The following is a 26,675-nucleotide window of genomic DNA, read 5'->3' as shown; positions in this document are numbered from 1 at the left end:
TGTGTTACAGTCTAAGACCAGTACCTTTTGCTGCCCAAGTAGGGAAGTTTAATTAGGAAATATCATTATAACAGGAAACCAAGCTGCACGCCTGGAGAAGGGCAGTTGTTCCTAGACTGCAACACCAAGGGTTGACACTTGCTTGGCAAGGGTGCCTCAACGGGCACCACAAAAAACATCCCACTGCCAGTCTCTGAGCCCACCAGCAATCTGGAAGTCCCAGAGCAGGCAGCATTTTGCAGCACAAGCCCCCTGGGTCCCTGGGACCAGCCCGCCCCCCACCCCACCCCCCCACCCCACCCCCCACCCCCAAAGCCAGCTTTCTTCCCCCATTCCTTTCCCTCTGACCCTGTGCCCTGGCACAGCTCAGACTGAGCCTACTTAGGTTTCAGTTTAAGCTGACACCCGGCGCTGGCAGACACGGGTCCCAGAGCAAATGGCAGCAAGCACAGCCCTGCCCCCCCAGCAGCACTCGTGGGGACGCAGGACAGCCACCATGCACGCCCCAGCACCCCTCACCAGCATCGCAGTGCCAGCCACGCGCCCCTCGCAGTGAAGTTTTAGGCTTAAGAATGAAGGGAAGAAAAAAAAAATAATCTTGATTTCAAAACCGGGAGGAGGGGAGATCTAACAGTTCTGTATTAATATTCAAAAAACCAGGTCAGAAGATGCTCCAGGAGGGATGAAAAGGGCAGCAGGCCAAGGGAAGACCAGGGACCCCGCACAGAGGAGGGCAGTAACCGATGAAACGTCATCACGGAACATCCATAACGAACAGGTCATTTCCACAGCAGGCATATCACAAGCTGTAATAGCCTGAAACCAGAGGCTGCCGGTGCCAGGAAGGTACAGTCACTGCTGGAGTCACGAGGAGCACAGATTAGATAGGGCAGCCCAGAGATGGCACCACTATCAGAGAGTGAGGTCCCCCCAACACACAGCCAGACACACGCCCCCCAGCCTCCCTGCCCTGCTTTCCCCTTTTACACCCACAGACTGAGTCAGCCTCCAGAAAGGCTGCTCAGATGCATTTCCCAATCCCAACCAGACTTTGTTTTCACACAGCTAAGTAAATATTTTAAAGGGCAACAGAGCCCCACGCCATGCCCAGAGCCCCCACAGGTGCTGCCCGTGCCCAGCCTGCCTCCGAGCCATGGGCAATCATCAGATTTTCAGCAAAAAGAGGGTCAGCTGCATTAAGTCCTTGGCAACTAAATGGCTTTGAAATGCAATTTTAAATGCCCATTCCCATCCCCTCCCTCCCCACAGGGTACCCTTCGTGGTGGAGCCAGTGATGGCACCCTGAGCCAGTGGTTACAGCAGCTGCAAGCAGGAGCTGCCTCAGCCAAAGCTGCACCCACCCAAACCCTCTTTGCTCACCCGCCGTCGGGGTCCATTAGTGACAGCTACAAAATAAACATGTGCTCTGGTGCAGCTCCTTGGCAAGGCACTCCTGTTGCAATGACAGCGAGGCAGCAAGGGCTGCTCCCACTCAGAAAGATGGGGAATCTGCTCTGCCAGATCCCCAGGGGACAAGGCTGAATGAAAAGCTGGCATTTTGATGTGGCACTACTGGCCAGAAAAGAATGTAGCTGGAATTCCCATGCAAAGCCTTACACCCAGCCCTAAAACCTTCATATGCTCACACTTGGACTCGTGTCCTGCTCAGAGCTCAGCATGAAACTGCGTCGCCTCCCAGCATCAGTGATTCAGCCCCAGCATCCCTCCCCACCACAGCCCCAGCATCGCCAGGCAGCTGCCAACCAGGATTTACGGAAATGAGGCGTTCCTGGAGGAAGAATAAAAATTCACAGAAATGGGCTTGTTCAGGGAGGGGGGCAGGGGGGCTAGTGGTGAACAAGCGAGCGACACAGCCAGGCTGGCACGGCCTTGGGGTCGAGGGCAGGATGCACAGGGCAGCTCTCCCAGATGACCACAACAGGACACAGAAGCTGGGCAGTCTCTCCTCTAGCTCAGCAGCCCAAGTCGCAGCTCTGCCTCGGTTGCAAAGGTGACATATTAAGGGCTGATGCTTGGGGCATACAGCTCCTCAGGACACATTTACAACGTCCTGCCCCACTGAGAGCACCCACCCCAAGCTGCGGGCAGACACTGCGAGGCTCTGCAGGGAGGCAGCACAAACCCAACACCACGGGACAGGAGCGGCATCCTCCAAAGCCGAGGAGCACAGCAGAGTGTGGGCTCCTAAGGGAGAGCGGCACAGCCTCACCTCTGCCATCAGCGAGGGTTAGCGACTGCCCAGCTCCCTTCCCAAAAACCTGGAAGGCTAACCAAGAGCCGGTGCACGGAGCAATGGGTAGCTGAAGCCACCCGAGTGGAGTCGCAATGCTTATCAGGACCAGGCTGCTGATAAGGAAAGAGGGGGCAGCAAGCCTTCGCCTCCCAGCTCACATGGAGTTTGAGTCAGTGGCAAGGTGTAACTTGCTGATGCTGAACAAGTAATTTAGCTTTTACTTCATTACGCCTTCCATTTATTGGATAAAGCAGAACCAGGTTTGGTGAAGCATGAAAGAACAGGAGAGACTCAAACCGGCATCCAATCCCTGCTTCAATTAAGGACGAGGGAGGTTTGCTGGGCGCAGTGAAAGCGCCATTTGTTCCCCGCTGCCTCGGCGGGCAGACGGAGCAGGGCTCACCACAGCCACATGACACGGCTTGCTGGTCCACGGAGTTGCAGTGGGAATCCTGAACAGACTGTCACAGCAGCCACCATCCCAGGGGAGCACGAGCACAAACAACGCCAGCTTTGTTTAAGGCAGCAGTTGTCTTTTCACATATTAACCCCTTTACTCAGATGACTCAGGAGATACCTGGCCACAGACAAGCCGTGCCACCAACACGCCACACCCCCAACACCAAGATCCCCCCTGCCCCAGCCATATGACCCCAGCCCAGGGGTGAGAGTCCCTTCTCCTGCCCCCAAAATGACCCGCCACCATGAGATAAGCTTCACAAACCCCATGCTTATCCAGAACACGCAATCCATTCAGGTCAGAAAATCAGATTTAAAACTCATGATTGAAAACATTTCACTCCACGTACCCACACGGGGCTTAAATTAGCCCCACAGGGCTGCCGTGGCCAGGGCTGGGTCTGGACAGACATTTGGGAATCACTGCACCGAACTCATACCTCAACTCCTCCGTTTACTTTGCTTCTGATGAGCAAATCGGCCACGTTTTAAATTTATTAAGCCTGACCTGGCTGACCCGACATCGCTCCAGTGCCAGAGCCCCCACCAGGGAGGAAGGACATGCCGAGCATCGGGCATCCCCTCTGCCAGGGGAGGAACGTGCACACACACCCCCACGGTGCGCTCGGTCTGAACCAGGGTTCAGCCAGAAAGTAATTCTCCGTGTTGTGAGATATTGCTAACCTAATCACATAGGATGATCTTGAAAATTACATTGGCCTTCTGCCTTTATTCCATTTGAGCATGCAGCACTTCAGACCACATACACGCAGCAGTAACAGCCTGGCCACGGCCACAGAGCAGCAGGACAAGGACAGGAGAGGGATTTTTAGCTGCTGTGAGTGGTTGCGGAAATGTCCCTTTTCCTACCAGTTTCCAGCAGACCCTCACTACCCACGCGTAAAACGAGCAAGCTTAATTTAAGAGTGCATTTGCCCAAATGACTGCCTGAAAATTATTCTTGTTAGCTCGTTAAAGAACAAGTCAACCCTGCTGGGATTTAAACACATGGAAACCATGACATCAGACCTACAGCTTGCCTCCAGCTGGAGCAGAGGTCCCCGGCTGCACCCCAGGGCTGCTGCACCCCAACCCCTGCCCACAAGCAACAGGGATGGCAAGCGCTCGTCCAAGCCACGAGTGGATGCAGTGACTTCAACTGAGGAGGTAAAGTCCAATTATATAAATGAGTGCTGAAGGCTTCCTGTAATCATTTCTCCGGTGGTATTTTCGGAGCACTTCTAATCAAGAAACAGCTGACTCGCTCATGGAAAATTAATTTCACTGTGATGATATGTACCAGAAGAGGCAGCAGGGTAATTTGCAACTTGGGAGTTGATTCAGAAGAGGTCTGAGCATAAGCCGTGCCAGCTACCGGCACAGGAAGGAGACAGACCTGACACATCTTGCTCTTGACCCCAGCATGCTTCCGCCACCTGCGGAAAGGACCTTCCTCCAGCATCCCCCGGCACAGGGATGGCGCGGCACGCCAAGCCCCACACTGGGAGGGACAGCCACCGGGGCTGGGGTCAGGAAGAGGGGCCAGGCAGCTCACAGCAGCCCTGCATGCCCGCAGCAGTATCAGCGCCCAGCACGACACCCAGGCTTTCCTGAGGAAGGAGCAGGTCTTCCTCTGCTTTGAGATTTAGGACTGTTCCATTCAGCATTTTTCCCAGTTCATTAGTCCGTCATGCAGATGCACAGAGGGGCCCCATTTGTGAGTTTACCATGGTCTCACTGCGACGTGCAGCCTTCTCCCGGGAGCTCTGGGGCAGCTGGACCCCAGCCCAGCCAGGGCAGCCAGCACGTACCCCTGCCCTGCCACGGGAGCGCACATCCCAACAACCCCATCATAAATCCATACAGCCAGGGAAAGGGAACTGCTGCTGCACAAACTGCTCGGCCAGGCGCTGGGAGCAGGTAGGAAGCACCCAGCAGAGCCTGCGGGACCCCCGCACGCAGGAGGCACAACAGACTCCAGAAGGGGTGAAGGTCCCACAGGCAGCAGGGCTGGGTGCTGAGGTCACCCAGCACCCTGCCAGGGCTGGGAGATGCTGCCCACTGCCAACACCTCCCACGGGGCCCAGAGACAGCCAAACCAGCAGTCACGTCTGCCTTAAGCCTTTGGTTAAGCTCTCCCAGCAGATCCCCAGCATCAATTCAGCTCTGTTAGCATTAGCAGTACAAAGGGGTTTAATCAAACTAAGCCTCCAAGGAACAGATAGACAGTTAAGATAGTCTTTAACTCTTAAACAACCTAACTAGGAAATTTAGCAGCATCCCATCACTAACACACCACGAGACCTCTGTCTCTATTAGCCTTCCAGCAGCACCGTATTCCCCAGACATACAGAGTGCCAGAACAAATAAGCAAGCGGTTCCTATTAGTTTTAGAGAATATAATATTAACGCCCTCACTGTTACTTAGTCCTTCACCTATAAATAGTACAGGAAGGAATAATTTGATACGTTAAGTGGTCTAAGAATTAACAGTGCAGCAGCAGCACTGAGCTGTTAATTACAAACCATCCAGCCCCAAAATTGGCAAGTTCACAGCCTGCACGTGCACGAAGCCAGTGGGGAAGATGGGAGACTGCAGGGATGCTCGACCAGAACCTGAATACAGGGAATCTGCATCTGAACTGTCTTAGAGAAAAGTGACCCTGGGGAGGATTTAGCAAGGGGGAAGAAAATTCAAATTATTCTAATAATCCCTGAAATTTTAATGGACATATTTAAGATGGCAGCTTTCAGTTGCAATCCCACAACTGGACAAGCTAAGGTGTTTGTCGCTTTGAAGAACGCTGCACCAATTTTAGGATACCCAGCAAGAAAAGCACAACATGCTCTGCACATGGGAAAACTCATGAGTCCAAGGGAGTGTTTACAGCACCAAAGTACCCATGGAAGGAGCCCTGCACCCCAGCAGCTGCCAGGACAGGCGGAGGGATTGAGCCCCAGGTCACCCAGGCACAGTCACACTGACCGGGACAGCAAGGAGCCCAGCGCCGGCACGCACTGTACCTGGCTCCACACAAGTGATGCTGCGGGTGGGGAAACCAGGAGGACAGAGTACACCCGTGCACCAGGGCAGCAACACAACGGATGGCTGTAAGGTCACACAGGGCTTTACAAAGCCCAAGAGCAGCGAGCAGCTCAGCCCCTGGGCTTGGCTGCAATTCCTCTTTGCAAGGAAGGGCGTAGTGACATGTGCAGGCTGGAGCACAGAGCATAACAAGCATTTGCCCAAGTTAAATATTACCCTTCCCAGAGAGATTCGGACTCTTAACTGCAGCTCAGGAGATGCAATTCCACACGACTGTATCTCCTGTTTATTTTCCATCCCTCCTCCTTCACAGCAATGGGCAGCTCTCCCCATCTACAGCCAGCCTGCCCTCCCCATCTCGCCTCCCTTCGCCAGGGTCAGCGCAAACACTTCCAAGGAGAAAAAGAGCATCAGCTGCCAGCAGATTTCTCCGCACACAAAGCATAAAAGCACAGCACTCACTGGGCACTTGTGGGCACCGCACAGTTAAATGCACAATAAAAGGCTCTTCAGCAGGCGGAGTGAAATGGTTGCTAACCTCTCTGGCTGGCAGCACTGGCAGGCTGCTGCTGGCTACCAACAGCAAACATTTACAGCTCAGCATTTGTTCCTTAGGTTCATTAGGAGACAAAGCGGTGGAAATTCCTGCACCCCAGACACCATCTCAAAGCAGCAGGAATCCTGACACCTAAGCCCAATGCTCACATAGGATCAGGATAAGGAAACAGAGGGAGGGTTTCAATTTAAAAAAAAAAAAAAAATCAGTGAACACTTGGGCAAGCAAGGGAGAGGAAGAACAGGCAGATACTCCCCCGTGCTGCCCCAGAAGCAGAAGGGCAGGGGAGGATGTGGGCAGCCTGGGACAACTCCTCATCTCCCAGGTCGTGGGAATCAGAAGGGCTGCAGGACAGAAAGGAAATCCTTTACTGCAGGCAACCCCAGGCACCAGCCTGGGCACCCTACTCAAACACGCAGCCTTAGGACGTACAGGAAAAAGGGTACACATGGGGTGGTACTCCTCAAGAAATGCATTCAACAGGGCGTTTTCCTCAGGGCTGGCCTTCACCAGTTGAAGGCATCTGGAATACAGCCAAACCACAGCAGAGAACAGAAGACAGGTTAGATTTGGATTTAAAATTTCTATATACATCACACACTATTTAAATAGATTTTGAAATCACCGATTTGTTAGCCTTCCAAATTAGGACATCAGCTGTACTTACTGGAGAGTATAAAATTGTCAAGATAAAAACAATTTCAGAGTCATGGATTTACTGACTCAGTTCACACAGTACAAACTGCACTGCCTGAAGCTTTCACACCCTGACTTTAATGGAGAAAAAGAGAACGGGACTGTTGTTTAGGATATTCCCCCAAAAAACAGACAAAAGACCTGATTTTTCAAGCATGTTTTACAAGTTCAGCATGGCTGAACAAAAAGGGTTATCACATGTACAGCCTCATGTTTACGGCAATGAGCAGTTCCACAGGGGAGCCTGAGATGTTGTTTCTGCTCAGTGGCTTGCCTCTTACACCAGGCTGGACCATCCCAGTTAACACATACGAAACAATATGCCCTCCCAGTTATGCTTAAATACAGGCACCAGATTTGTAGTTACAGCATCCAGGATGGCATTTGCTCTCTGATCAGTTCAGCAAGACCCGTGGCACATCTTCCACTGCCATTTACTGCTAAAGCACGGCCCAGCTCCTGTGAAATCTTCTTTGTCTCCAAAAAAACAGATTACCATGGGGCAAGTCCTGCCCCCTGCCTAGTTTGCCCATGATGCATGCAATCCCAGGGGACCCACTCCTCACCATCGGAACGGTGAAACCCAAGGCAGCGATTTTTAGCCCCGCAGCGGTCTTTCCTACGCCAAGCTGCTGGCTGCTTCGTGTCCCCAACCTGAGCAGGGCAGGGACACCCCACAAACCGTCCCACAGGAGGTTCAAGGCAGGCTGCAGAGCGCAACCCTCCGCCTGCACTAAGGCATTTACCCTAGCAATACCCAAGTGCCATAACATGATTACTCTTATCAGCAGGGCAATATCTACCACCAGAAGATGCAGGCTCTCATCTGACCTGACATCGGGCGCTTTGACTCCTCACTGCGGCTAAAAAGCCCAGAGCCAGGAGCACGCACTGCGATACTGGGTCAGTACCTGCTGGTGGGAATAAACCACCCTGCAAAAGCTCCAGCCCTGGGAAGCGTAAAAGCAGCTTTGCAGCAGACACTATTTGCACTGTGGAGACTGCATCTAAGGAGAGATCCCTCTGTAGCAATACACCAAGACTGTCCCTGCTGTGATTTCTTTCCCATACATTGCCAGGTCCTGGGAAACCCACCGTTTCAGCAGCCAGAGAAGGAGCACTGCCACAGCCCCATCTCCACACTATGCATCAGCCTGTCTCATCTGCCCATTAGCCCCTTCAACTCCTAAAAAATTCTCCAAGCTGAAATTCTTCAATCACGTGGGATTATTGTTGTCCAAGATTTTAAAAGGCAGCAGCTCGGAGCTCCCTGCCAAGGGTACTTTTACCGTACAGTGCCATTAAGATCCACAGTAGCCTGGCCTCCGCAGTAAGATTACAGAGTTGTTCTTGTCTGCAATAATTAAAGACTGCACTGCAAACAGTCCGTACAGCTGCTGTGTTTTTATAGAACAGAAAAAGCTATCAGAGACAGGATGGGACTTTGAAGTTCCAACACACAGACCATTACCTATCAGATTTTGTAAGAACGCTGATGTCCCAAGACATTTATCAGCTTTGTTGTGACTTATGCAGCCTTGAAATACCTAACATTTTTAATATGGTCTTCTTCCACCTGACAAGCAAGCTGGTAATACAGCTGCTGTAAATAAATTAACTAATTCCATTATCAGAGTAGGGAATTATTTTATTGGAAGTAATTCACATCTGCAAACTTATTTAGCACTTAACTAAGAGACTACACACCAAATCACAGCCTGTGTGATGCCCTCCTGTATGTCAGCAGAAAAACAATGGTGTGACAGTCTGTTCAGGATGCCCTGAATAGGACATAAATGTCTGAAATTGAAAAACTCTTCTCTCCACCACCCGACGCCACACACCTCTGCTGCGCCCCACGGCTTCCCCCCAGGATCACCCTGCTCTCCCTCCCTCTGCTGACTCGTTCCTCTGGCAAACATTTACTAACAGCACTGCTGCCCTGGCGTCAGGCATAAAGAAAACCCTAAACCCTATTCCCCCCTTCCCGTGATAAAGTGCCCTGGCATCAGGAACCACATTTGCACCGCCCTTTACCACAATCAGCACACTTGCAGAGTTGTGCCTAACACACTACCATTAAGTTACATATTAATCCCAGATAAGCAGAAAAAAAGCTATTAAGTGAGTGAGCTCATCAAGGGATAAGAAAGAGCGCCCACAGCCACAAGCCGTAACCAGGCTTCATGGCGTGATGGGGACATGCTGGCTGCAAGGGACTGGAAGCTTGCGGCCCCCCAACTCCCACCCCACCAGGTTTGGGGTTTATACAAACAGGGGAAAAAACCTGATGCAAGTTCAGCATCACAGGGTGCCCGTGAGCAGGCTGTGGGGACAGGGCGCTGGGCACCGAGCCCAGCTGCCCACAGCAGCCCAGCAGCATGGGGCACACAGTGCCATGCCTGTCCCACCGCAGGCAGCCAGGGCGGCCTTCTCCTGCCCGGAGCCACCAGCACTCACCTGTGTGGTGGCTCTACAGCTGCCTGGGGACTTCCAAGCCAATGTTCTTCCTTAGCACCCCCACCCCGGCAGCCCTGGAGAGAGACAAGTACATGTGGGGACACACTGGGGAACAGCAAACACCCCCTCCCTGCAACCCACTGCCCCACAGACAATTTATCTCCTCACACACAGCAGCAGCTGAAGTTTTAGAGGTGTGTGTTTACTGAGGGATCTGATCATCAATATGAGAAACAGGGCAGGGGAGGGAAATAAAAAAATAAACTAATCAGATTCCAGCCTGCCTGCAGCCCGAAGTCAAGCTCTGCAAACAAGAGTCATACATTTGGCTACCTTGGAAAAGATAAACACGCTGGGAACAGGAGGCCAGTGCTCCCCAGGTTGATCATCCCTCCCCAGCCCCACGTGGGACACGTCCCCCCGCCGTGCCCAGCTCTGCTGTGCTGCCCCAGCCTGCCTCCTGCACAGACCCCCAGATCAGGGCGGCACTTGGCAGACTAGGAGGGGAATTAACTTCTCACAGGTGGGCACATCTCTGTTTGGGCTCAGGAGCAGGGTTTAGACATGGCAGCTCCAGAAGCCCATCCATGGGGGCCAGCACACAGCACCCACAGGTGCTCCAGCACCTACCACAGCCTGCAAACAGGACCCGGGTGGGCAGGAGCAAGGCAGGGCGAGCTGGGGAGCAGCTCAGGGCTTTGTCACCACAGCACAAGGGTGGGCTCTGGGAAAACCAGGAGCATGCTGGCACCTTACTGCGCAACCAGATCCCTGAGCAGAGGCAGAGCAAGACACCAAAGTCCAAGAGGGCACCAAACCCAAGGGGACGCCCAGCATACAAACACTAAGGGTGGGATGGGTCAGAAACACAACCTCTAAGAGCAAACACCGGCCACCTCCTGCACCAAGGCAGCGCCAGGCCTTGCAGTGTTTCAGTCTCAGATGCAGAGAAGGAAGCCCCTGTGCTCACCTGAAGCTGTGGCTGATCCTGACATGGGCTTCCCTGCCCTTACCCAAGCAACTCCCTGTGACCATACGCAGAGCCCAGAGATGCCAGCCTCCAATTTCTGTCCCCTCTCACATTCAGCTCCCATTTAAGAGTCTTCCTGGCCTCCAACCCCCACATCACTACTGGGAAGCTAAAACTCATGAGTGCATCAAGCATGCTGTGAGGTCTCAGGGATGACATGTTTCCTTTGCATCCTAAAAAAATGCACCAAAAAAAATATGTATCTTGGTGTGCATCTCACAAAGATGGATCAGAGCAGCTCCCCATCAGCCTCAGGGCCAGGGCAGGCACTGGGAGAGCCCACACAGGACAGCTGGAAGCAAAGCTAGCTTCATCAGGGGTTAACCTCCTTCTCTCCCTCTGCAAACATCGCCCTCAGTTCAAACGGGCAGGGTTGGCTACTGCAGACACCCATGGGTTTGCGAAGGCTGCAGGGAAGGAGCCGGGCACGAAGCAAGCGCAGGACCCCAAGGGGCCACACAGAAGGAGCTGATCAGGGCTGGTGTCCCACAGACTGCCCACAGCAGCCCCTCCAACCCACCCAGCACGGCACCAGCCCAGTGACAGCAGCCCACCCTCCTCCTGGCCGAGGCACCAGCCCTTCCCTCCACACTGGATAACGAGATTTTTAGATTACACCAATGTATTCAGTCAAGTTACCCGATGTGTGCAGGTTGCGCTTGCTTCTCCAAGGTATTACAGCTAAACCCCATCCTCCTCCACTCCCCCATCCCAAATGTGGCCAAGCCCTCAGCAGCACCTTGCAAACACAGCCCCTAAGTGCCAGGTCCCTCTTCAGCAGCACCCTGCAAATGGGGTGGGTGTGTGTCTGACCGGCTCCTGAACCAGGTGCAGTACCCCAAATGCAAAGTGGGGAGGCAGCTGGGGGAGTGCAACAAGGGGGGAAAGGGTTGGTGTCAGCACCCGCTGCAAGACCTGCTTTGCTATCAGCTTTCTGCAGCACAGCAGCAAACAAGACAATTACTGTGTTGACTGGTATTTTTTCTACTTTAATTATGTGAAAGCAAGGTTAACCTAGAGCACCCTGAAGCTAGGCAGCCCCCCGCCCCCAGCACAGCTCCCTCCATCTGCTCTTGCCCTACAGCCCTTCGCAACATCATGTGTGGAACCAGCAACCCTGGAGCTGCTTCACAGGGCCAGGTACCAGCAGACAGCCCACTGCTGCAACCTAGAAGCTGTAAGACCATTTGATACAACCCAGGACACCAGAAAGGCTATGCTGACAAGACTATTGCAAGATAGCAAGTCTGCCAAGGCCTCCGAAATACAAAAAGATGCTTGACTAATCCTTGCCCATAATTACAAAAGCAAGTTAGGGCAGGAAGACACATAACGGGCTTAGGCTGGAGGAGAACTGAGGCCAAGCCTCATTTGCAGGTTTGATTAGCAATAAATTAAACATGGGAACATTTTGCAGCCGGCTGTCACACAAGAAGCTCTGCCAGCCCCACACAAGGGCTCAGGTCACATCCAGGAGAGATGGGGCAGCCTGAGTGTGGGACCCCCATGCCTGCAGCACAGGTGGGATGCAGCTGAATTTATTGCCCCACATTTACTCTGGAATAATTTCCACTGCAGCATGCAACAAGACAAAAACATGAGGAGGTCTGAGAATCAGAGCGGAGAGAAGTCTGCAAAGCAGCATCACTGCTTTAAGCAAAGGGGAAGGAGCAACAACACTGCAGGGAGCACCAGCATCTGCTGCTGCATGATAACTGCACTGTTCAGTTCATCTCAAAGCAGAAGTCACCAATACCTGTCCTCCAGTCCCAAATCCTCCAAGCCACTTGCTTGGGGTATTTTCTGTCCTGCCGGCAGTGCCAACAGTCACAAGCCAAGCACCGGATTGCTGCGAGCTGTGGCTGCCCTCCTTACGTCGAATGGCAGGGAGACAGAAGGTGGTTACCAGAATAAGCCTTTTTAAGAAAAAGGAAAGACAATTTGAATAGCCAGCATATTTTCAGCAGCTCATTCAGCTAAGTCAGGGCAGCTCGCTGCGTGCAGGTGAAGCGGCACAGGGCACGCTCACAGCACAATGATCACAGACCCACAGGGACAGGGCACCCGCAAGCACCAACACACTCCCCACAGCACAAAACTGTAACCTTGTGAAAAAAGAGACAGCCATGCACCTTGGACACCCTTGCCCTACCACTCCAGGCGGATGCTGGCAAGCACAACAGCTCTTAACTGGAAAGTGATTTTAAACTTCCCTCTATCTGCTGATTGCGACACTTCCCTCTGCCCGCCGTGGCACACACGCAGGCACAAACCCAGCACAGCTGGTCTGCTGCCATGCCCACACCGGCAGTGTGAGCAGGGCATGGGGTGGGAGGGGGCCAGGTCCCCTCTTGCCCTGTGCCAGGACAAGCTCCAGGCAGGGCAGCACCTGCCCGAGCCCAGCAGAAGCCCTGTGGCCAGCAACCCCAGGAAACAGGGAGAGGTGGGCTCCCACCGCCCGGCGTGCCCCCAGCGCAGCAAAGGGCCGAGCAGCCAGTGCCTCTGGGCTGAGAGCGCAGCAAGAGGCATCATCTGCTTTACTCCTCTGCAACCAGCACGAGCTCCTCCGCTGCCACAGCTGAAGTCCCACAGGCTCCCAGGGACACGATGCTGCAGTGACTGGCATAAGGGCAGGGGAGACCCTTGTGAGGTCCAACGCTGGCAATGGCCACTGCAGGGGGGTGCTGGCCTCCCTGTGGAAGCACTGGAGAATCTGGTCCCTTCTGCAGAGCCACACAAGCTCCACAAGTCACAGCTGCTTTTCTAGAAGGTGGAAGCCTGACTGCCAAATGCCAGAGCATCTCCCTTACCTGTCAGCACGGAGCTTTATATATCTGGAAACATGGGTTCAAACTGCAAGCCAGAAAAGGACGCCCTTTTCCCCAAAATCCTCCAGGATGCTGAATGACTAAGAACATTTGCACGCTCCTACTTCCCCACCACTTCAAACTTTTCCCATCTGGTTCTGCATTTGGTCACTGTTGCAGTCTGAAACCTGCCTGCTAAACTACCCAACTTCTTCGAAAGCAAGCCTTGCCACACAAACACGGCTGGATAATATTCTTGCTCAATAGCTGGTCTCCAGGCTGGCATTTTCAAAGGCTTTGATCCATTTCAAATAAGGCAATGAGCTTAGCCCTTGATTAAATACATAGCATAATCCACCTAAATCTTGTTAGCCGAGAAGCAAGTCGCTCATCTCACTAGTTGTGGGTGGCGTTGTGTTTCACTGCCAGGCAAGCTAGGCTACCTCCAGCGTGACAGTGCCCCTTGGGGACACAGCCCAGGCAGGCAGAAGCACTGGGGCAGCTGGCAACCACAGCAAGAAGGTGCACTGCTTGCCACCACTGCCCCAGCAAGCCCATATGGATTCAAGGTGCAGAAGTTCACAAGACCCTTCCATAAAGCTTCTCCCTGTAACTGGCAAAAGCCACCCAGGGAAAGAGCTTGTCAGCTTCCCGCTGGAGGACACAGGGAGACCACTTCCAGGCTCACCCCATGGCCAGGACAATGAGCATCCAACAGCCAGCAAAGCTCTAAAAAAAAAAAATAAATTAAAAAAACAAACAACAAAAAAACTACAGCAAAAGAAATCATAGAACGGTTTGGGTTGGAAGGGACCCTAAAGATCACCGGGTTCCAACCCCCAGCCACGGGCAGGGACACCTTCCACTAGACCAGTTGCTCCCAGCCCCATCCAGCCTGGCCTTGAGCACTTCCAGGGATGGGGCAGCCACAGCTGCTCTGGGCAGCCTGTGCCAGGGTCTCACCACCCTCACAGTGAAGAAGTTCTTCCTGAGATCTAACCTAAATCTACCCTCTTTCAGTTTAAACCCATTCCCCCTTGTCCTATCGCCACATGCCCTTGTGACAAGCCCCTCGCCAGCTTTCCTGTCAGCCCCTTTAGGTACCGGCAGGAGCTGTAAGGTCTCCCCAGAGCCTTCACTTCTCCAGGCTGAACAACCCCAGCTCTCTCAGCCCCTCATCCCAGGAGAGGTGCTCCAGCCCTCTGCCCATCTTCGTGGCCTCCTCTGGACTCGCTCCAGCAGGTCCATGTCCTTCTTAACGCTGGGGGCCCCAGAGCTGAATGCAGCACGGGGCGGGGGGGGGGGTGTCTCACAAGAGCAGAGCAGAGGGGGAGAATCGCCTCGCTCGACCTGCTGGTCACGCTTCTTCTGGTGCAGCCCAGGACATGGCTGGCTTTCTGGGCTGCAAACAGCCATTGCTGGCTCATATTCAGTTTTTTACTGACCAGCACCCCCAAGTCCTCCTCCACAGGGCTGCTCTCAATCCATTCTCTGCTCAGCCTGTGTTGCTGCTGGGGACTGCCCCATCCCACATACAAGATCTTGCACTTGGCCTTGCTGAACTTCACGAGGTTTGCTCAGCCCCACCATCCAAGCCTCTCCAGGTCCCTCTGGACAGCACGTCCTCCCCTCCGGCACATCAACCACACTACACAGCTCACTGTCACTGGCAAACTTGCCAAGGGTGCACTTGATCCCACTGTCCATGTCACTGACAAAGATGCTGAACAGCACTGGTCCCAGCACAGACTCCATAGAAACGCCACTCAGCACTGGTCACACCAGCGCAATCACTGGCCCCAAGTGAGGGAGCCAGGCTGGAGCGCAGGATATGCTGGTCACGCTTCCCCTTCCTCGGGACGAATGAATCTGTGGCACGGCGTTTGTAGAGCATTAGCAGAAAGGCCCGGCTGCTGCGTGGGAAGCGTGCCACAGCAAGGGCAACTTTCCCCATGCCAGACAGGCAAGAGCCTGGCTCTGGGCAAGATACAGGCATGCAGCCAGGGTCTGCCTCGCACGCACAGCCCGCTCCCAAGGGTGGCATCGCTCACCAGCTGAGGAGGAAAAGCAGCACCGCTTCCCTCCTGGGTCCCAGGCTGCCTCTCTCCAACTCCTCTGCACTTCCCAGCGCAGATGCCAGTGTGGGTGCACGCATGTTCATGCCATCCCCAGCAGCGAGACATGGGGGAACAAGGCAGTTGGGGAAGTCTGGCAAAAAGAAACCCTCCTGCCCCAGGCAAGCCTGTTCCTCTCTTGCTTGGCTCTGGGATAACTCTATAAACATATATATATATTTATATAACAGGTGAGTCTTTCAAAGCCCACAGAAGTAGAACACCAAGCAGGGGAAGACTATGAAGATGCTTTTCCCAGCCCCAAGGATGCTCCTTCCCAGCCTGAAGCTGTATGACCCCACTCCCCACCAGTTCCATCCAAAGAGAAAATTCTGTTGGGACATGGGACAGGAGAGATCAGCTCCAAAGACTACAGCATATTTATTATTTGAGTCATTAGAAGACAAATTCTCTGGAAAGCACTGCTGCTCCCTATTCCCCTCCAGGTGTCAGACCGGCTCTGAGGGGTGGTGATTTCCCCCCCAGGGCCGATCCCAACCCAGAGGCAGGAGCCCCACAAAGCCCTGCTCCATGCTGCATTAGCAGCTCTACAGCTTCCCGCAGCAGCCAGCCACGTTTCAACGTCCACTGAAGGATTTTAAGTTAATTTAACCATGTTAATACATTATGTGGTTTCTGTCATCTCAATTACCTTAAAAAGCTCAGGCACAGATCTCAGGGGGAATGCATGGAGGAGGAAAAAAACTACGATTTAAAAATTACTTGGGGGGGAATCTTGGGCATGATCCCAAAGCAGAGTCTCTGGCAGGTCGGGGGGGGAAGAGAGAAAACAACCCTCACAGGATTTCAAAACAAACAAACCAAAAAAGCAGTCAGAGACAGTAACTGCTTTAATCAAATACTAGCCAGGAAGGCTCAGCAGAGCAGATCTTGCCAGTCACCAGCTGGCGTAGCGGGAACCAGCCTTTTGGCATTGGTATCCTCACCCAGAGCCCAGCAAGGGAAAGGGCTGCCTGCAGAGGAGCCGGGATGATAAATGACAGCAGTTGAGCATTGCAGGGGCATTTCACCGCTTCAGAGGTTGCTGCTATAACAATCTTCTCTGACTCAGCAGCTGAAAGGGACGCTGGGAAGGAAGCACCATAAAAAAAAAAAGTCATGCATTATTAATATGGACTCTGGCAGCAAGACATGAGTTGGAAAAACACTGAGGGGGAAAAAAAATATGACTGCAGAATAAGAGCGAACTGCATGTGTGGAATCATTTCACACTCCTGCGGGAGCTGCTGCGCTCGTGGGGCTGCTGCGGCTGGGGGCCACCCCATGCACCTCCTGAGGGTCCCCAGCTCCAAGGGAACACCATGTTTGCCGACAGGACCTTAATATCCAGTTTTCTCCCCCAAAGCAGGTTGCTGCAACCCTAGCGCAGAACATACCACACGCCTTGGGCATGGCCCACACTAGTTTCAAGCTAGGACAGCCCTGGGCTTTTCTGCTGTGTAAGACAGCCATTTTAGCAGGTTTATTTAGCTGTGGTCGGTGCATCACTTGCAGACTCCCAGCAGCTTCCCCTCGTTGCTTTGCACCCCAAGCAGCCCCCCAGCAGAGCCCTGGCCACGCTGCCGGGTGTTTTAGCAAGAGCAGCCATTGCACAACGTGCCCAAGGCTCCCACGCCACAGCCACATGCCACACAGGGACATGAAAGGCAGGAAACAGGACTGAAACCCTTTCCTTTTCCTGCCAGGTCAGTGAGGGAGAGAAAAAAAAAAAATCAGTTAGGACTTGACTACCTGGTGCACTGCAGTGTTTGCTTTCCTCTTCTACTCTGTATGCTTTGTACACATATTTTTTTTCCAGAGGCACTTCATAAACATTGGCATTCACATAGCAGTCTTCACCACTTCCCATCCAAAATCCTTGCTCAAGACATAGCCTCTCCCAACCTGCTGCTGAGGGGAGACACCATAAATTAAGAGTACAGGCTCCCCCATCACAGGCATGACACAGACCTCCACCAGCTTGTCCTCGTTGTTGCAGCATAACCCTCTGATCCCTGCACAGGAGCCTTTTGGCAGCGTATCAGCATATTTATAAAGTTTCAGCACAGCTTGGTCCCTGGCCTCTCCAAAGCAAGGAAGGTAGCTAACAGTGCCAGGATTCAAGACATTCCTTTGATCATCTGTACGACAATAGCATTCAAGTAAAACCGATCAATTACTTTGCCATAAAATTCCCTAGATATGCAAGCAAACACTGGCTGAAGACTGCTTATACCATAGTCCAACCTGCAGCTGTGTGATGGGGTTTTTTTGCCTGTATTTGCTTTCTTCCATTACGTGTGCCGTGGCATCCTCCATGCAGAAATACCTCCCAACGTTTACCTGGCAGGTTAGAAAGGCACAGGGAGGGAAGAGCTTTGCAGGCGCCATCTCACATGCAGCCCTCTCGCAGCAGGCTGGGAGCACACAGCCCAAGCAAGCACCGTGCAGACATGTGCCTGCTCACCGGGGCAGGAAAACAGTGGCTTTCTAACAGCCAGCTCTCACCAAGCAGGGAAACCAAGACACAAACTGGAGGAAAAAAAAAATACCCATGGTGCTATTTGAACCCAAATCCCCTGCAAGCAGCCTCTCCCTTGCAGCAAGAGCTGGGGGGGAAGGGATGGGTACCCAGGTTGGGGTCCCCTCTGCTGCAAGGGGGGCTGGCCAGCACCCTGCCAGCATCTTCAGAGGGGCCCCAGGGCAAGACCCATGCACAGGGCAAGGACGCTGGAGGCACTTGTCTCAGCCCAGCCATGTCACACACAACCACAGGTTTGCAAAGGAAAGAGCCCATTGGTTTTGCACCTCAAAACCAAAAACCTACAAAAATGAGCTTTAGGAAGTCACAAACAACATGGCCACAGACTTTCCGCTAAAGCCCAGCCCAAGCAAGCACTAGCCCCCTTGCCTCCTCCATGTAGCCAGGAGGTACCAACAAGCCAAGCTTCTTGTACCCCTGAAGTAGTATTTACATGCCTTGGAAAAACAAAGTGTCAAATAAGGTGTACTAAAGCTTGTGGCTTTATACAACACACCCACAGGTCACTACAGAGCACAAGGGATACCCCAAACCTGCCTGCCCCCCAGGCACAACAGCCTGTTCCTCTTTAGGTTTGAGCACAACCTGCAAGCCCCAGAAAATTCCTTTTGTAACAGAAAAAGGGCTCCGCTGCCCTGCCAGTCACCAGGATGGGGGTTACACATGCTGTCCCTCCATCACCCCTGGGACCTTTCCAAGTAGCAGATGAGGATGGCCAAGAACAGTTCTCCTGCCAGGCACTGATATCACCCCTCAGCTTTGTGGTCTACCTCTCCTTTCAAAATAAGAGCAGCTCCAAAAAGCCCTGGCATTTTTAATGTTCTCAAAAACACACCCACAAACAACTCAAAAATTTCTGATTTGGGTTTTTTTCTTTGCATTTCAGCAGCACAGTCCACTATACATTTTCTGCTCCATCTCTCAAAACAGGACTAATACCCACAGTATTTACAGCAAGTGCTAGAAAACCTTCAAACACACATTAACCACCCTAACACACCAGCATTCAAAATGCTGTCAGACAAAACCACAGTCAGAACAACAGTCAAAATGCAAATGCAAAGAAAAAGCTAGTATGAAAATCAACTTTGACAAAATCTTTGCTGGGTTAGTTTAGTAAAGTAAATGCATTCTATTGTAACAATGATGCTTTAAAAATAAAGCTGTTCAAGGAAAGATTTTCTCGCTCTGTATAGCTACATATCAGTTTCTCTTCCAGACTATTCATCCCTTGATGCTGCCACAGGGAGAGCTGAGGGCTCTGCAGTCCTACCCAGCCAGCAGCACAGCAGCCCCAGCCAGCACCACTGCTTGAGGGTCACCAGTGCCAGCCCTGTGATATTCCCCAGAAGTTCAAATAAAATTAAGCATTTTAAGACTCCATGCACTGCTTGGATATTAAAATCCACTAACAGTAACAGCATTCAAACAGGAACAAGTGCAAACATACAGCTCCCCACATTGCTCATCTCCATTCCCTGCAGTCGTCCCCTGGGTGTTCCACCATACCCTGCAGAGCAGATGCTGCCGAGTTAATACAATTAATGAGTCCACCTGGAAAAGTCAGCCGATCAGCTCAGGAAACAAACCAGCAGTGTCGGAGCCCTTATCTCCCCCCAAGCCAGCAGCCAGCTGAAGTGGTTGAGTACCTGGTGAAGCCCCAGCCTTCCATGGCCTCCCAAGCCCATGCAGATCAGGTCTCTTGGAAGCCTGGGCTGACGGCACTAATGGCTTTGCTTTAAGGTTTGGTCTGTGGCAGAACGTCAAGTTTCGAAGCATTTAATTTGCAGGAATGAACCAGTACCTGTAAGGTTTTGTGACTGCTGAGCAGCTTCCAGAAGCCAGGCCTTCCAGAGCTAGACAGATGAGACAAATTCTTCACATCCTCCCTGCAGTTGCAGCACCCTGCGAGCCACCAGCAAAATAACCCAAACCAGATGTGCCTGACAGACAACACAGGTGCTTACAGGCAAAGAAAGTCCAGTAATTCACCTGCCCTCAAATAAATCTTGTAATTTGTTAGCCTTGACCAAAAGGTGGTCTCCAGCCAATGCTCTGCACCACCAGCACTTTGGATGCATTGGCACAGGAGCAGCAATGTGCAAGCAGGGCCTCAGCTGCTCTCCTGCCTGCATCTGCCTCTGAGGAGGCTCAGTGCTGGAAAAAAGTGGTGCTACCAGAGGAGCAGTGTCCCACAGCCACCACCAGTCTCCTTCCATGCACAGCACAGGAGATCCTGAGCTCAAGTTACTGCATCTAGGAGCACCTGAGGATTTCTTACTACCCCCAGTCACTGCTGGATCCAATGACTGCAAAAACCTCAGTAGGATATGCTGAGGAACTGGGCTGTTCCTTACTTTGGTTGTGAAATGCTGCTTGGCAGATCTTTCAGGCAGAGAGGGTGGAGGAGGGCAGCACTGTTGGTGTTTCAGTGAGGTACCATACTCCCTTACACTGCTGAGGGAAGGCTCAGAAGATAAGAGCCAGGGCTACAGCCGCACAAACCTTGTGTCATTATTCCATGCTGCACCTTCACCTTCTGTCCCAGCTCAGGCAGTGCCCAGCCACGTGGCAAGCCCAGAAGGACACCTGCACCCAGCCTCTGCCCAGCCGAGCCAAGGCCACCACAGCGCACCAGTGTTTCTCTGATGAGCTGGGTACCAGCAGCCCCTGCCCCCTCGCTCAGGACTCTGCACTGCCAGCCCCCTTCTGCCTTTCTCTCCACCGGCCGCTCAGTCTAACCATGCTAGTCCTGATGGCATCCCCACAAGAGGTGCACAGAAGGTACAGCAGCAGGTACCCACTCCCCCATATGACCTCCCCACTCCCCTCGCCCAGACTTGGTGTCAGTCTCCTCCTCCAAGTAAAAAGCAGCAAGACAAGAGGAAATGGCCTCAGGTTGTGCCAAGGAGGTTTACACTGGATATTAGGAAAAATTTCTTCACTGAAAGGGTTATCAAGCATTGAAACAGCCTGCCCAGGGGGCAGTGGAGTCACCATCCCTGGAGGTACTCAAAAAACACATAGATGTGGCACTTAGGGACACGGTTTAGTGATGGACTTGGCAGTGCTGGGTTAACAGTTGGACTCAATGATCTTAAAAGTTTTTTTTCCAATCTAAACAATTCTGTCATTCGAGGGCTCACCAGCCCCAGCTCTGTGTCCCCACAGTGCCATCTCCTCTCCTGGGACCACGGCCACTACTTTTCCTCTGTTCCTTGACACCAAGGGCAACTCACCCACTCCTCACAGTGCCATGGTCCCCTCAATCTGGGGCAAACTGGCAGCAGCAAAATCTTTTGGCATTTTCACCCGTGGATCTTCTCTGTGCTAAAATTTGTCAGGCTGATGCATTAAACCACCAAACTGGATCAGCCACATCCAGCCATGTAATGTTCTTGAAAGAGACCAAAGCCACAAGCAAGCTGTACAAAGGAAGCTGCTGGTCTGCACAGTACTGCTCTGCTGTCTACCCAAACACAGCGTGAAGCAATATCATTTCAAAGCACTCCTGACTATCAAAATCAAGTTCTTGTGCCATAAAGGTAATCCAGGGATAACGCTGCTACTTCATGTCCTGTACGACCAATGGGGAGCAATTCCCAATAAGCTTTCGGGAAGTAAAGCCAGAGCGAATTACAGCTGTCTCACAAAGGTAATAGTCTCTCACCCAATAATTTCTCAGCATTATTTTCCTGCATCAGATTCAATCAAATAAGACTCCAGTGCAAACTCAAGTTTTAAAAAAAATTAAAAAATTAAAAAAAAAAAGGCTCCAGTGTCTGGAGGGACAAGGGAAAAGCCAAGGGCAGCTACCCAAGCACCGGGGAAGGTCCCTGACCTCACTGCTCCCAGCCACGCAGCAACCACCCTCTCTGCGAGGGCCAAGTCCAAGGCCTGAGAAATTCCTACTGTTGTAGCGAGTTATCAAGATGAAACAGCAGCTTGCAGTGCAAACAGCTTGTCAAAGCATTACTGTTCCAGCTGCAGGAAGGAATTCCCCTGATTTCCTAGGCCCTGTTAAAAGAGCATAAAACCTGACATTTTTAGGAAAGCTGGATGAACCACCACACCAGAACAACTCTGGCAAGCCCACTTCTTCACATTCCTTCTGGAGAAGAGAGAAGCACGCAGGGTGGCTGTCCCAGGAGGGCGAAAGCCTCAACGCCAGCAACAAGCTCTGCAAAAAAAACCTGCTGAGGTGCCTGCTGGACCCCAGAGTGAGCCAAAACAGTTCACCCAGCGCCAAGCTCTGCTTATTCCAGAGACAAGGCCACTGCAACTTCTTGTAATTAAAACAGTCTGCCTCACAGCTCTTTACCCTGCTGCTGCCACTCACAAGACTTCAGAGCAAGGAAAAGCAAGCTCCCCACCCATACAGCATCGCCTCATACCTGCTGCCTGGTGAGGCTTCTCTAGGAGGAGCGGGGACCCATGCAGATACGAGAGCATCTCCTGGAGCCTCCAGCCACTTCATCTCCACCAGCCCCGGCATGCCTCAGCCCCAGCTCACTGCGGAGCAGAACAATTGGCCGCCTCATCCAGCGCACAATGGCCACGATGAGACAGACCCACATCATCACCCCAGCCACAGCAGGGACAAAAGCAAGTGAGCGCCAGGGAATAGCATCGAATAAAAGGGCAGCCTTCTGTATTTGTGCCATCAGCTGGGTCCCTGGTAATTTACTTTCCGAGGTGGCTGTGGGAGCACGGGGATGTAAGTTCTCAGGGTGATGCGTGCGGAGGACACCCAGACATGGGATGCGAGTGCAGGGAAAGAGGCAGCACTGGGTGTTCACATTTGATCCCTCTGCACAAACTTGATGCCACAAGAAAATCTCAGTTCCACGGAAGGAAACCTCAGTGAAGAACAGAAATAAGGAGCTACCCCAGTCATCACAAACCCAGGCACAATACAGACATAAGCCCCAAGAGCTCTGAACTCTCTGGGTACCAAGCGTGGTGATTTGCTGACAGTAAACATGAATTTCTTCCTGCTTTTCCGTCTCAAGCAGACCGAGGGCACGCTGGCATTACCTGGGCTGCAGGGAGCCAAGTACAACAGCCAGCCGGGCAACAGGCCAGCGCTGGGGTAGGCAACCCAGAGCCCAGGCTGGCCTCGCCTTTCCCACCTCCAAAGGGCACCAGGAGCAGTTTTCCAGCCGACAAGAGAGCCGGCAAGCACGCCAGCTCCACGCCAATGCGCTGAGACAGCACCCAGAAGTGCAACTGTCCCAGTTTTCTCCTGGCACTGGCGCACAACTGCTCAAACACAACAAGCCTTAACAATGCTGATGAGTTTTTGCCCCCCAAATGAGGGGCTCAGGGACAGGCTTGGCCCAGCTCTGCCCTCTGCCACAGTGACAGCACATCCTACTGCAGGGATGCCTAGACCCCAACTCCCCTCGCAGGGCTGTCCCCCACGCCATGGGGCTGACACTGTCCAGGCAGGGCAGGCTGGCTCCAGCCCTGGCAGCACCAGCTGCTGACCCCCACAAGCGGGGGTCTGCTGTAACAGACCCTCCCCAGCAGCCTGTGGCACCACACAGATGAAAGCCCTTCCAGGCCCAGGCTCCAGCAGGTTCAAGCTCACTTGCAGCATCATGTCATGTTTATTTGGACTTTTTCCTTTTTAACTGATGTATGATCAAGTAATGGATTCATCACTCCTCTGCCTGTGCTTTAGCTGATGAGCTGCAAGTCCTTCTTCAGCCGCTTCTCCAGCATGTCCTGCAACAGACAGTTTTAGGACAGAAGCTTCTCCAGGCCCTTCAGTGGCTGGAGAAAACCAGCCCAGCCCTACCCCACCACACCAAGGTGGCGGCAGGCAGGCCAAAGGCCTCCAGAACACCCTGCTGACAACATCTCTCCGTCACATGCCATACAATTTATTAAAGTCCCCAGCTCTGCTCGTGTCCTCTCATTTCCTTTTCTTCCAAGCTTCTCCTCACCACTCTGGCCTGAACACAAACTCTCTTCAAGCACTGGAAGGACAAGCCCAGCCACCCCAGGAATACTGGGGCTGGGTTTTCATGACTGAACACTTTTGGCTGAAAGAGGGAGAGAAAAAAAAAACCAAACCAGGAAGCAGATCTTCTGTCACCTGATGGGGAGATGACTCAGAACACCACTGAAATCCATGGGTGGGTGGGGAAAGGGACCACCTTCACCTCCCTGCCTCTTCTTCCAGCATCAGAGATAGTGACAACACTGGGTGGGACATGACCACATTATCCAAGGTCCACTTAGGAAAAGGCCTCTGGGCACAAAGCTGGTTTTAAACAGTTTTTTATACCCTACAGCATCTCCAGCACCTCTAGAACTGGCAACCATGCAGAATAGGCACAAAATGAATTAGACAACTCTAAAAAAGGAACAAAACCACCCTTATAAGAGAAGTTTCCTTCTTAAACTGTACTATTTCTAAAAAGCTATTCCCTCTGGGCCCAGGGAAGTCTGTCAACACCCACACCACAGCTCTTGGAGGAGGCATCCCTTGGGCCTGCCCCACAAAGGGCTGCGGGATGCATCTGATACAACTGCCGGCCCCACAGCAGCGCAAGAACAGGACAAGTCCAGCTGTGTTTACAGAGGGAGCAAGCAGCAGCTGCACCACCCACAGCACCATGTCCTCCAACACATGCAAGAGAGCAGCTCAGCAGCTCCGAGGCCAGCCTGCAGGACAGTGGCCAGGAGCTCGGTGGCCTGCCTGTGGGGACAGCAAAGCCCTGGGCCACCACAGGGATGCCCAGCCTCACCCAGGCTCTGCCCAGACACGAGCCCCATGAGCAGGTCTTCGCACACCAGCCAGCCCCTACCTAGCCCCAGGAAAGGCTCCCAAAGCCCACTGGCAGCCATGGGACACCATCCGTAAATAAAAACCCACAGAAGTCACCTTGGAAATCACACAAAGGTCTCCATGGGATGTCCAAGCTAGGAATGGCATGAGCAATACCAATGACATTTCAAGGAGAAACTCCCATCCGCAAGATTTCTTTTGAAAGGGTTGTTTTCATAGAAATAAATTGTTGCCAAAGTTTGGTTGAAGGCCAAACCGCGAGCCTTGGCTCCTCACAGAAACAAGACACACCATATCAAGACAACAGCTGCTTTCTGAGGAACGAGTCTTCCCGTATCTCAGGGGAGATGGGCACGCAGCCCCGCTGGCCCCGCCGCCAGGCACTGGCCATTTTGATACCGGGGCCCCCGCGAAGCGCACTAAGAGGATAGGAAGGAACGCGCGCTCCTTCTGAAACACACACTTCTCATCTTCCCACTTGACAAAAAGATTAGGATTTCCGCCTGAGAGCGAGTTTAGACCACAAGCACTTGGACAACGCTCCGCTTCTTCAAAACAAACTCGCAGGCAGGAGGCAGGCAGGAGGCTGCCAGGCTCGCTGCCCCCCGCCCGGCTCCGGCAGCGCCACGGCCCGGGGAAGCCCGCGGGGAGCGCAGCCGGCACCTCCCGTCACCCCTCCGTGTGCCCACCCTGAGAGGCACGAGCGGGCGCCCCCCCGGGGGGAGCCCCCCCACCCCCGGGCTCCCCCAGCCCCGCAGCGGGGCGAGGACGCGCTGCCGCGCCGAGCCCCGGGGCACCGCGGAGCCGCAGCCGGGGCCGCCGGGCCCGGGCCGTCCCTCTCGGGGCAACGGCCGCCGGGGATGCCGCCCCCCCTCCGCGGATTACTCAGCGTTTCCAGTGGGAGACGGCGTGCCCCCTCCCCGCGCCCCGGGCCTCGGCCCGCCGCTTACCGATGCCCGGCGCCACATAGACGAAGTAGAGGAAGGAGGAAGAGAGCGAGAAGAGGAAGAGCGCGGCCAGCAGCGAGCGCCGGGGCAGCAGCCGCCAGGCACAGCGGGGGCCGCGGTGCCACCGCATGGCCGATGCGGCGCCGCCGCCGCCCTGCTGCTGCTGCCGCCGCCCTGCTACCGCCGCCGCCGCCGCCGCTCACATGCGCCGAGGCCCGGCGGGAGGCGCCGCGCCTGGGCCGCTCCGAGCCGCCGCCCGCGCCCAGCGCCGCCGCATGAATGAGCCGCGGCGGGGCGGGGCGGGGCGGGGCGGGAGGCGCGGGGCGGGGCGGGGCGCCCGGGGACCGGCAGCAAACTCCCGCCGCCGCCGCCGCTGCAGCGCCCGGGGATCCGCGGCAGAGACCGCCCCCCCCGCCCCCCGCGGCTGCCGGGCACCCTGCGGCCCCGCTGGTGGTCCTGGGGACACCCGGCCACGGACCTGGGCACCCCTGGTGGTCCCGCGACACCGGGCAGCGCCCCAGGGACACCCGGCCATGGACCTGGGCACCCCTGGTGGCCCCAGGACGCCTGGCTGTGGACCCTGGGGCCCCGGGCAGTGACCCAAGGACACCTGGTCATGGACCTGGGCACCCCTGATGGCCCTGGGGCACCTAGCTGTGGACCCCAGGACCACGGGCGGTGACCCAGGGACACCTGACCACAGATGTGGGCATGACTGATGGTCCCAGGACACCAGACAGTGAACCAACAACACCTTATGATGGACTGGGCACGTCTTGATGGCCCTGGGACTCTGGGCAGTGATTCAGGGACACCCAGCTATCGACCCGGGCACCCCTGACGGCCCCGCGACACCTGGCCGTGGACCCCAGGACACCGGGCAGTGACCCAGGGACACCTGACCACACATCTGGGCAAAACTGATGGCCCTGGGGCACCAGGCAGTGGCCTCAACATGCTCAGCC

At 53.9% G+C, this 26,675-nt stretch overlaps 1 protein-coding gene across 2 annotated transcripts in view; it reads right to left on the bottom strand.

Moving 5' to 3' along the window:
- B4GALT5 (beta-1,4-galactosyltransferase 5) overlaps nucleotides 1-26,001 on the bottom strand; it is a 40,250-nt gene extending 14,249 nt beyond the window's left edge. The window contains exon 1 of one of the 2 annotated variants that reach the window (XM_055814190.1): nucleotides 25,714-26,001. In XM_055814190.1, coding sequence (XP_055670165.1) covers nucleotides 25,714-25,840 — 127 coding nt within the window. In that variant the 5' untranslated portion in view covers nucleotides 25,841-26,001. Of the gene's footprint in view, nucleotides 1-9,471; nucleotides 9,675-25,713 lie in introns of those variants that run through there. The other variant, XM_055814191.1, reaches the window with a different exon arrangement.
- Between the last annotated feature and the right edge of the window lie 674 nt (nucleotides 26,002-26,675).

This window comes from Falco peregrinus, chromosome 9 (genome assembly GCF_023634155.1).
Source record: "Falco peregrinus isolate bFalPer1 chromosome 9, bFalPer1.pri, whole genome shotgun sequence".
Classification (NCBI taxonomy): domain Eukaryota; kingdom Metazoa; phylum Chordata; class Aves; order Falconiformes; family Falconidae; genus Falco; species Falco peregrinus.
This window is presented reverse-complemented; position numbering and strand designations above follow the sequence as displayed.